The following is a 12,501-nucleotide window of genomic DNA, read 5'->3' as shown; positions in this document are numbered from 1 at the left end:
AATTTCTAGCCAGCGAGCATTATTTTGTTGAGTGACATGACGGCTTAATCAGCTGTAGCTAGGAGGACTGAGGCTAGCTCTAGTAAGGAAAATGCAAGCTGTTTAGCTAAATGTTTTCCACCATTAAAAGTTGGGGATAGATTTTTACTGAACCTTTTTTGGGGTGTGTCATGTTCAATGTCACCAACGGGCGGGAAACTGGTTAATAAACATTAGAAAGCAGCAAGGAGGCCAGTGAAAATGTTACACTGGTTACTCCTAATATCTCTTACTTATTCAGTCTGTCTCAAACTAGGAGCCGACTACATTCTGAAGGATGTTCGAACGCTGCTTGGACAGAGACAGACAGCATTTTGTGGTGGCCGTCATTCTGTCATTGCATTGTGTCGGCAAAGGGGCTAAAATTAGCCCATCATATTTCCATCACTGCCGATCAAAGCTGGAGTAGATAAATACATATGACGACTGCTATGAGTCTTTTGTCCCTGAGAGTGAATTCTGATTGTAACTTTTTCCAATAAATTCAAAAGCCAGATGTTTGTGGGTGTCAGTGGGTTTTCATGCAGTGGGAAAGGGACTTCATATTGTTCTAGTATCTCCCTGTTTGAATGCTTAGTTTACTTCGACATGCTAAAAGTTAGCTTCAGAAACAACATACGAGTAAGATTTCACTCTGACAAGAGAAAGGGCTTTAAAGATGAGGGAGAACTGATGAATCTGGCAAACATAACCCTATTTCTGGTGACAAATTTGGCTAGGGTTGCTGGAGTTTGAACTTCCCCAGGACCGACCAGCTAATGTAGCAAACATAACTCTTTCAGTCCATTAAATCATGAACCATTAGCTAATGATTGTCATGAAGTCTTGGCCTTGGCCTTGGAAAAAGCACCACATTAGCCAGACGTGGCTTACATGAGGAAAAAGATCGATTCCTTAGACCTTTGCTCAGGTTTTTTGGATTTGGAAAGGCAATAAAAAAGAAAACTAAGGTATGACTGGATATACCAAAGGGGGTAGGTTTCTTTTCAACACTGAATGGGGGGGCACATATGAAATTGGGGACTTGGAGTCCACTTAATTTCCTGCATTCTGATTCATTCGTATGCATCAATTCTTGCATTTTCTGCATCGATTTATGGTGGAAGTGTCTTAAATTGCATCAAAATAAATGGGTGGTGGGGGGGAATGCATGTTTTAAATACTGAGGGGATGTGTCCCCTACGTGCCCCCCTGAAATCTATGCCTATGTGATAATCACTGTTCTGGGATGGGGTTTAGCGAGCGGTCAATTCATATTTTCAGGTACTGCTAAGTTTCTTTTTTTTATATCTTCAAAACAGTGAGCATCCTGGGTCTAAAATGCTTCTATTTTGTCCACTGCAGCGTTTCCTTAATCTAAAAACTTTGTGATACATTTTTCACTGGCGACCACTTCAAATGACAGCTTTCGGTGTTTTCAAATCTCATTTCAAAATGATATGCTTCCATCAAAAGGAAACACGTTCCGTAGGATTTGATGGCAAGCGTGGGTATGTAGCACAACAAAAAGATGTATAACATCTGCTGTAGCTACAGCGCTACTCCAAAGCCTGTGGGGCCATCTGTAGTGCTTTATCATCTTCAGACTTCCAGGCCACTGAGGCTGCTGCAAACACACCCAGAAATACAACATACAGAGGTGCACACGAGCATAAAAGCACACGTATGCAACATCAGCCACAAATATGCATGTATCCTTGAATACACAATCTTGTATGCACAAGAGGCAAACCCACACAGCATCTGGGGATATCTGGGACAGGTGAGTGTGGATTCAGGAGAGGGAAGGGTGGAAAAAAAAGAAAGAGACACATGTGGAAGAGAGATAAAGGTGGAACAGACTGCAGCACAGATAGAGGGAAGTGGGCTACTGAAAGAAGGGGATATAAAAAAACAGATGGAAAAGGAACGAGTGCGAGATAGATGAGAAAAAAAGAGGCAGAAAGTGAGATAAGGGTCATCACAGTGTGACCTGCTGTCTCTGGAAACAGTTCACTCTGCAGGAATGAGCAGGAGAGTGGAGGGGGAGAGAGACAATGATACAAAGAGGGGAAACAGGAAGCAAAGTAAACCAAATCAATTCAACAGAATCACAAAAGCATTTCCATTTAATTAAGGCACTACAAGACAAAAGCAGCGGAAAGGGGGAACAGAGGAGGTGGCTAGCACAGTGTGGACAATATTGTGACTGAACAGCCAGTCAAGGTCGAGCAATGGCGTCTACAAGCTTTCTGTCTGAAGACCTTTCACCCTTATCCTCTGTCACTGTCTGTCTTGCTGACATTGCTCCCGACCGTTGTCTTGCTGATAAACTCCTGACAGTGTCCTCATTGACCTGGACTGAAATGTGATGCTTTTCAGAGAAACTGACCGGATAGCCACACTTTTTCGAGGGTCAATTTTGTTATGTATCTTGGCACTTTATGGAATTTAGGTCATGTCCACAAATGCGTCTTTAGTGCTTTCATATTGGCATTACACCCACACTAAGCTGGAGATTTGTGCAACTTAAATCTAGTGGTTTAGAAAACACTCTGCAAAGTAGACACAAGGTTTTAAATGACTGTTTATGCCATGTAGTGTGGAAGGAGCATGACAGCTTTTAGAAAATGCTAAGTGGGTAGGATTGACCGAAATAACCAAGTACAAAGTAGTATCGAAACTACTCAAGTCAAATGATATTAGATCAATTTTGTACCCACATCTCGGACAAAATGACAACTTGTGTAGTTTTGCTCACAGCCACTCACTGTTCTTCAACTTAATGCGATGTATGATTGACCCACTAACCCAGTCCAGCATGGTGTATTTGATGGAGCTGGTAGCTCACCGTGCCAGTATGCCACCGAATGCGTAACGGTGGCATACTACAAAACGGAGTGCTTTCATTAACATCATGGGAACCCTAACCCTTCGCAAAGGGTTATATTTTGAAAATGTCAATGTGATATCTTGCTAATAAGTTAGTGACAAGTTTTGGTACCAACCAATACTTATATTTGATGACATGATTTAAGAATATAGGCATTTGTTTCTAAATACTATTTAGCCATGCCAGTGGCATATCTAGACAACCGTTAGAATTATTGCCATGATTCCATGACCTTTACCTGAGAGTGCTGACAAGCGTAGTTTTCAACTGTCTAATGTTCCACTCAGTACATGTTGGTCACAGTTATTTAAAACACAAGTTTATAGGACTCTAATAGGGATGGGAATTGATAAGAGTTTTATGATACCCATGTCATTATCGACTTTGCACATCAGTCCAATTCGTTATCAATTCTCTTGTTGATTCCTGACCAATTTTTTGCATGAAAGGGGGAGCTGATGGCCGAGTTGAGCTGGTTGTAGCCTGCGAGTTACTTGTAGCAACAATCTGACTGTCATCATCAAAAATGGATGAAATGAGAGAATATCTCTGTACAGCAATTGTTTTATTCATGTTTTCTTAGTCAAAGAAAAAGTCTGCTAAGCCCACCTACGTGGCATGACTGTTACTATAACAAAGGATATTTACCCTCAGTTACAGACGGCATTCACGCATAGAGTGTCAAAGCTTTGGACGGTTTCTTCCTCTTTGCCATGACTTCTTCTTGCTGCAAATTTCCAGCAGCGTGGACACATGAGTTTGACATCATCGTCTTGCATTGCACAACTGTCTGACAAACATGCTGTCACTGATAGCAGGAACTTACAAGCTCTGAGGCACACAGTTCCAATGAATCGGACAATACGGAACCAGTTCTCATATGAAACTGGTACTTGATTCTCATACTGAACTCTCATTGAACACTGTGTTGGTTAGAAAACGAACATCAGATGTTGTAAACTCTCAAATGCTGATGTCAGTATCCTGTATGTGTGCGTATGAGACCACTGGAAAATATCACACATACATTATTAATGAGAGCACCTATATATGTGATCAGCTACTATATGCTGATACAGATAATTAGCATAAGACTGAGACGAATACAGCAGCGTCCAACCCCTACTTATTAGATATTGGCAAGGAACCAGTTTGTTGTTTGCCAATCATCAGAAAACTAAAAAACAAAAGACAGCACAAATCATTTCTGTGTGGGCACATACAGGATGTGTCCTTAGTGTCATTATGAAACCACAAAGGGTAGAATTAAAAGGAATTATTCTCTGAGGAAAAACTGCCTCGACGTAGATTTAGCCTGATGAGGGTCAATCATCCCACAGAGAAATAGATTACACTGCAGAGCAAAACAAAGAACTGCACCACAACAATCTGTATGAGTCTCCACTGGTTACACATCCCCCACTGTGACTGTGTGAACGAGTATGTTAGGGGCCAATTCTATATTCAAGAATTAACAGGATAATTGAAGACAGAGACAACCACTGCCATTAGCTCTTAATGCTCTTAAATTATGCAGATGTCCTTTAAGCAAGCCTTGACACTTTATTAGCCATCAATAATACATTAAAGATGTAAGATTTATCCTGAACAGAGTAGAACTACCCTTTTTTATTAGCATGTTAATAATAAATTAAGCACACTGGTTTTAGGAACTTAAGGGCAGGAAGAGGTAGTCACTATTAAAGTGAGCTTTAGGGGAAAATGGTAGCCTTGAGGTAATATGATGCAAAGGGTCACCCACATAAACGCTCACACAAATCAATTTACACTTCCTTTATGGTCGATACATGCGAGCCTGGATTACAGCCACAGTACACAGATGCTGGACCAGTGCAGGCAATCTTTTTTCCTGCTGTAAATGAGCACAAAAAAAACAAGTGTCTCTTGACGCATAAACAGCTCTCCTCACCCGCCAATCACAGTGATTGTCACCGGCAGACGCCCTTCGTTTATGAAAATAGCATGTCAGTCATTTTTCCCCCGGCCCACACAGATGACAGAAACACACACGCGTAAGCACACACACTCTCTGCCACTACAGGAGCGCTACTGATCAGTTAAGCTGCTGAATTCCTAATAGGATATATCCCATTAACCTCCCTCACACAGGGATCACAGATTGATATCGAGGAAAAGGGGAACCACAACCACGCCAAAACAGGCCTGCTACAGGCACAGTGCTTCATAACATTAAAGCTGGCAAAACGGATTGAAAGCTTTGATTAAGAAAAACACAAATGCCATCTTGAAAGTAAAGAAAATCTCATTACCAAAAAACTCACTTCATTTTCTGATCTCAAACCAGTGCGCAAGTGAGCCAGAAAGACATTAGCCATCGCCAGACAGACGAGCATTTGAAACCAATAATTCACGTCAAGCCTGTGTGAAATAATGGCCATTATAACGGCCATATGCATTCTGGTAAACTGGAAATCACTCGGCCATCTCCGAGCAGAAGCATCGGCTCCCTTCAGCGATCACGCTAGCCTTCCACTGGAGTGGAAATGCAGGAACGCTCCCCCCCAAGCTGCCTGTTTCAACAGTACTGTGAATGTGGACAGACGATAACAGCATATTGGTTTGTTTGTGTCACCGACTCCAATGGGATTCACGAGGGTATCCCCTGTGTGACGAAAAGCTGGAAGGAGGTAAAAAGAGGTATAATATTTTCATTTCCACAAAACATATCTCAGATGACACAATTATGTCTTTTTCTTGGATCTAAACAAACAGACAATGTTTGTGCTGTTTGGGTGTTTTCTTTCATAATTGAGGGCTCCGTAATAAATAGAGCATGATTTAATTGAATAACACAAACAAACCACCGGTGGCATTCCTCCAACTCTGTCCTCACGTCTCAAGCCGTGTTTGTGCTACAATGGCTATTATTGTCAGGGTGAATCAGCAATGAATAAAACGCTCACTGAGCCCTGTCATATGTCACATGTCCATTTAGATTTATTTAACCCTTACATGATGCACACACCAGGAAACAGCTCGGTTAATTCCCTTGCTCTCTTTTCGTTTTTTTAAATTTTCTGCATCTGTTCAATCCACAAGGGATCCTCCTCCTCCAGTCTCCCTCCATGTTGAATGATTGCGTTGGTGAGTGTGTGTGCAAATGTGTGCGCGCACGCGGAGGAGAAAGGGGTGCTATCTCTGCAGATGGAGACGAGGCAGCGGGCGAGGAAGCAATTACAAGCTGGTAGGCTTCACCTCACCACGCCTCCCTCCCCCCACCCTCTCACATACATCGCCCTGGGGCTTGCTGCATTAGGGAATCATGGGTATAATGGTGGAATGGGCCTCGGGGCCCTCCTCCAAAACAACCTGCTAATCCCCTGTGGAGTGGGGGGTACGGGAGGGAGGGAGGGTGAATTTAGGGGTAACAGGGCAGGGCGGACGCCCCGACAATGAGTCCACCCCTGACACGCGCCAGCACCCTCAACCACCCCATCAACCCCCCACCCCCCATCAACCACAGCGACATCCCCCCATGGGAGGAACCAGTGAAACCCTCAGCCTCGACATTGGCCCTCCATTGCAGCCAGGCCTCTCCCATTCTGTCTGTATCTGATGCTGCTGGTTGCTTTTTTGCACGACACCCAAATAATGAGTTGTACACTAAACCAAGGTTTAAGAATTGCACGCACATGGATGCAAACCAGCTCATTAAAACGGTTTAATTATGTGTCTAAATTATGATGAGCAATGACATGCTTGATTGGTTGTATCAGAGGGCCTTAATGAGGAGAAAGGCCTCACTCTCTGTCTGTCTGCAGCATTAACTGTACGTTTGCTCTAGACATGACACAATGCAGCCTTGAGTATGTTTTGTAATCAGTGATCGAGTCAGAGTGTGTTTGTCTTCAGTGACATTTGTGACAGATTGGAAAGATATTCTTGAGTACATCTGTCATCCAGCAATGTCAGATCATCAACTTCTCACTTTTTATCCTCGATTTATCCTCTGTTACCTGATGACATCGTTTTTACGAGCAACCTCACCCATCTTTTGTTCAAAAACATGACTTTGATGTAACAGACTCTCCCTCTTGGCTCAATCTAATGTCTCCATATCCCAAGTCCATTTAGGAATCAGATATTAACATCATGTCATCAATCTTCCAACCTTCTTGCTTCAGGTTAAAATCCAGTAATCACCCCGCTGGTGGGCTAATGGGCGCCTTAACATCAACTCGCCAAGAGTCCATTCATATTTCATCAATGGCAGTGGCCCCCATCCTCCCCGGGCCCCTTTTCGCTAGTAAGGCAAATCGACATCAAACGCCGCAACCTTCCAATTACACAGCGAGACCATTCTGATCTCATCTCGATTTGGCTCGAGATCAAATGTTCCTGCAAGGATCCAAGGATTTCCAAGCCCTTTTAGTTAGCCAGCCCCCCTGTCAAACGGGGATAAAATGTTCGCTGAAAGCACCTGGAGGAGATCACATTTAAAATGGCTGAGGTAGACACTAACTTGTACCAATATTTAGATATCACAGCAATTCTACAGCATGGATATTCATGAAAGGCCCAATAGGCCTGGGCATAAAAGTAAAAGCAGATGTGGATCAATGACGTTAATTCTACTGAGGTGTGAGTTAGCTCAGTGCCATTTCAGGGAGTGTTCTGCTGTAAGACGTGGAGACCTGTGGAAAGGCAACAGCTGTTCCTCCTGGCATGAATAATTTAGGGTGGGATTCAATCTGAGGATCAATGGTCATTACTGGTGCGAGGCTATTTTGCCACAAGGATAAACATTTGGTTATCCTTTCCCTCTGCAAAATAAGTGAACTTGGAGACCTGCTTATGGAATATTTTACCTCATCAGGTGTAACAACACTGCAATAACCAAGCTAAGCCACATATATTTCAGCAACGGCACAATGAAAATGTCAAGTCTTTTATTTGATGGGATTACCTGATAAATACTGAATTATTCATGCAGGGCTACTTTAAAAATTTTTGTGTTGAGATTTAAGACGCCAGTATGCTTCATCAGAAGTGCTTGTCCAGAGGTAAAACAGCATTAGAAACCCCCTTACCTCTGAAGCTGACACCTTCTGGTCGGTTTGTCGACTGGTTTGTCAATAAGCCACGACCACATTTTTACTGGTCGGACAATCACTGGTGTTACTTTCTAAAAACAAATAGCTGGAAGTGCCAGAGGGCTTTGGAGGCATGGCATTTTTTTAGATGCTCTGGTTGCTACCATACCGAATATCCGGAGCTAAAAATGTCAGCACACAATAAGCATACTTGCTCTGCCCTTGCTCTGGATAAAAGCAAGGCTGAATCATGTAAGGAGAGACGACGGACCGACAGGTATAGGTGTATTAATTTCCCATTCATTGCTGTTGATGACGGTTGGTCTTTGTGGTATTTTGCTGCATTCAAATGGGCTTGTGTTTAGCATGTTCACCAGAAGAGTTCCTACAGATGCCATTGTGGTAGTCATGATTTCGGAAGTGGGAATTTTCTGAGAGCTCCAAGTTCAAGACTTCATGAATGACTCTAAACACTGGCTCATGAATTCCATTTGAACGCAGCATTTGTCCCAAAAGTCCTCCAGTGTGATTGGACACCTGGATAAAAAGTGAGAGTGACGAGTGGTCGCAGTGTTTTACCCAAAGTCAAACCCTTTTCAACTCTCGCAGACCAGACAAATATGCTAAACATGCAGCGCTCAGCACAGAATAGACAATCAGCGTCTTGTCATGCTTCTGGTGTTCGTAGCAAAGTGGCAATACTCATCGCTCCCATTGCAAAGAATTTAAAAAATTCGCTGGCCTCATGAAAAAAACGCTTTGGTTGAAAAGTAGGTGGGATTTCAGTTGGCCAAGGTTTTGTTGGGTCGACTATAGCCCTACTTCCCTCACATCTTTCAACACAGGAACTGAAAGAGGGGCTCCCTTTGACAATATCTGTAGGTTTCCTAAAGCGCCATTATGACATCCATGCACCTTACGCAGTGGTTGACCAGCTGTGCAGAGGTAGATCTATTTCAGCCCCTTTTTGTGCTTATCATGAAGACAGGAAGGACTGTCTGGACACATGTCTGGATATATTCCAGTATTTAAACTAAATTTAAATGAATACAAAGTCTCAACCATCTCTGTAATGTCTTCTCACCCCAACTTCAAGTGTGGCAGTTTGGAACAGCAATGAACACTTCTGCTTTATGACATGGTCAAGCAACACGTTATACGAACCAGTTGTTTTGTAGCATGGACTGACCCTTATTATCCCCCTAGAAACACTCAATAGTCTCTGTACAGTCTCCATTGATCCACTTAAACAGAATGAATGAATTCCTCTCCAGACAGTGATCCAGAATGTACAGTACAAACAAAACCAAAGACCAGAAGCACATCATCTACCTTTCTGAAAGTCACTCTGAAAAAACAATTAACCAGAAGCTGACACATTGAAGTCACTCTTATCATAACAGAATCTAATCTGTGCCTCCAAATGCTCCTTTGTGTGTGAGTGTTTGTGTATCATGTAACCAGATTTTCATAACAGGAAAACACCCTAGCTCCTTCCTAAAAAAGGACCAGGCCACAAAGAAGTGCACCGTTGCCAAAACACGTCTTTGAAAAGAAATCACAGCCAATTAAATTAGTGTTATTGCTCTTATTGAGAAAAAAAAGGGATAAAGAGACTTAATCCAATTAGCAGAGCCCGCTCTTGCAGTTTGGAAACAATGGCAAGTATTTAGCCTTCAAAATAAATGTCTACCTTTTATCCAGCCAAGTGAACTTTGACAGGAGGGGATGGGTTTAATAGGCTAAGTGGAATAAATCTATTTTGCGCTATCAAAATATGTGCGCTGAGGGATTAAGTATAATATAACCGCACTCTCACTAAGGTCAGGTCTTTAGCACTTACATGGACATCGACAGGGAATGGAAACAAGTCTATACGAGGGGAAAATTCAGCAGTCAAGTGATCAGACCAGAGACTGTGACAGAGAAAGGCCAAAGGCTAGTTTCTGGTTCACTGTGCTTCACTGATTTTAGGTCGTGGTGGCAAGGTGGCACTTTTTTTTGGACAGTAAGCAACATTTAGAAGAGCCTTGGAGCAAGGATTATATTATGCAACCAGATACAGACAAGAAAGGAAGACTAAGGAGAATGTGTGTAATCCCTTATCATATCTGTGATTTTAAGAGGTTTTTACTGGCCACTTTTTTCCTGGCATCCTTGCAAAGATTACAAAATGATTATTGGCTGGTTTTCACGGTGGCTGTGGGATCATGTAGGGACCAGAGCATCACACACAGAGCAGACCAATATCTCTGGGGAATAGAATTATGAGACATTTAAGCCGCCTCTCAGCGCCCGCATCTCAATGAGCCCATTTTTTTGCGGGTAAAGAAGAAATTCCAACCACACAAACAGGACAAAGTCTGTGTGGGATTTTTTATTCTCTCCCCCCTCTACGTTTGGCTTGGGTTGCGTTGTTGTCGCTTGTTTGTCTCACTTCAGTGTTTGATCCAGAGCCCCCGACAGCCTGGAACAATGCACTGAGGGAGACTCACATTTCCAGGACCTCTCAAGATCCACAGCAATCTCAATCCCCAAATACACGCAAATAAATAAAATGCCTTTTCTTTGTGTTTTTCTGTGAGATTTGTATGTCTTTCGAAGAATTGGCAGAGGTTGCGCAAAATACACAGACACACAGCGACTGACTGGTGAGCAGCTGATTTTGCCCATTCAAACACATACAGCACAACAAGAGCAAAACACAAAGCCTCTGAGTCAAGATAACCTACTAGTTTATGATCTGACAATGCAAGAGGGAAATCACGAGTAGGAAAACAGAAATCAAAATGTGCCTGCTCATTTAGCAAACCATGGGGGGTCAGAGCGACAACCCTATGCTTTGCAATGTGGCAGTCAGATGAAACCCAAGCTCTCATCACGGGCTGTTTGAAACAGAGCTGATGCTGCCTTCCAGTGAAGGTACAATAAAAATCACTCATATCACAATCCGCTCTTCATCCGGAGATGTTCACCTCTAGAAACCCATCCACACATTCACACATGCCCTACAGCTGAATGTGAGTGAGCGCAGAGGACAGCAGTTGGAAAACACATAAAGGCAATAAACTTACCGACACCGTATTTTTCATGTTCCGTAGGTATCCACATGTTTACGGTCGGCGCATTTAAGTGAGTGGTCGGAATAGCAGCGAAATGCAGGGTTTGGGTGCTGGGTAACGCATTCTATTGGTGTGCTTTCCTCCGGTCTGTAGTAGGAGTCATTGTTTAGGTTACAGAGGGAGAAAGCGCTGCTGCTGCTGCTGCTGCTGCTCGTAGTGGTAGTGGTACGGAGACGTGCTGCCTTCAGGTGCTGTCGGAAATATGAATAGTGTGAGGTCAGCGTACTTGGAGAGCCCAGCAAAATTAGATAATCTATTATTTCCTAACTTCCTGCCATAACAGTGCTGAAAAAATGAAAGCTGTACCAATCTTTGAGGTTTAAATCGACGTACTTAAACACTTTTGCTCTTAAATTAACCTTAAACTGTTAGTTCTTTGCTGTTTCATTACATATGCTAACATTACAGCTTTTGTCATATTGGATGACTTATAATGATCAAAATTATGATAAAACGGAGTTTTCAATAATTAATAATTTAATTATTTAGCAAAAATTAAAAAATAAAATAAAAATAAATGTTGCTTTTTACAAATTAGCCTGCATTTCTAAATGAGGTAATTTTCTATACAAAAATATATGTAAAATGCTGTATGAATATGAATGAATATCTGTGTTCCACTTGTATTTTGTTCTTGTTTATTTTTATTTTTATTTCATTATTATTAAGGCTATTTCTGTCTTGTAGTTTGCTAGGTTGTATTAACACTGTAATCTCTATTCAAATGTCATATGACGTGCCTTTTTCTGACTGTAAATAAAATACAAAAATAGTACCATGCTAGCATTACATGTAATTATTTTTATGGCTGACATTTTTGTATGATTAGCTTTTCTTAATTTCAGTTGGTGCCACTAAGGGCACATATTTAAACTAGTTCAGTCACTGCATGGGTCAAGCAAAAACATATTGACCACCATTATTATGTGACATAGCTATGTGTTAACTGAATGAAATAAGGTTGCTTTACAATAAAAAAAAACATTTGAAACAATAAATAAGCTAATACTAGTATGACTCAGTGAACTGCAGTCAGCACCTAACAGTAACTTAAGGCTAACGAGCTAGTAGCATAAAAGGCTAACACCACTAGCATTAGCCTCTTTTTGAAAGATGGGCTAGCTAGTAACTTAAGCTATATGTTCAAAGAAAATGCGTCACAACTAGGCTATTTTTCTTTCTCAGTATATCTCAGCCTTACAGAGGGACTAGCCTACAAAAAAACACAGAGCTCCCAGTTTAAACATGCTAGCTTTTTGTTGACTTTTCCATCATATTTTGATGAATTACTGGCAGACTAGATATGGGCTTGTAGCCTAGCTTAGTAACAACACATTTAATAGGACCACCAGCACAGGTGCAGTCGAATCCCCCAAAACACACAAGGTAAAAT

The 12,501-nt window shown here is 41.9% G+C and overlaps 1 protein-coding gene across 6 annotated transcripts in view; it reads right to left on the bottom strand.

Annotated features, from left to right (window-relative positions):
* Positions 1-11,299, bottom strand: part of dock4b (dedicator of cytokinesis 4b) — a 166,532-nt gene extending 155,233 nt beyond the window's left edge. For 3 of the 6 annotated variants that reach the window (XM_050036421.1, XM_050036425.1, XM_050036423.1), the window contains exon 1: positions 11,061-11,299. In XM_050036421.1, coding sequence (XP_049892378.1) covers positions 11,061-11,097 — 37 coding nt within the window. In that variant the 5' untranslated portion in view covers positions 11,098-11,299. The remainder of the gene's footprint in view (positions 1-11,060) is intronic. The other 3 variants (XM_050036422.1, XM_050036424.1, XM_050036426.1) reach the window with 2 other exon arrangements.
* Between the last annotated feature and the right edge of the window lie 1,202 nt (positions 11,300-12,501).

The sequence above is a fragment of the Epinephelus moara genome, chromosome 23 (genome assembly GCF_006386435.1).
Source record: "Epinephelus moara isolate mb chromosome 23, YSFRI_EMoa_1.0, whole genome shotgun sequence".
NCBI lineage: Eukaryota > Metazoa > Chordata > Actinopteri > Perciformes > Serranidae > Epinephelus > Epinephelus moara.
This window is presented reverse-complemented; position numbering and strand designations above follow the sequence as displayed.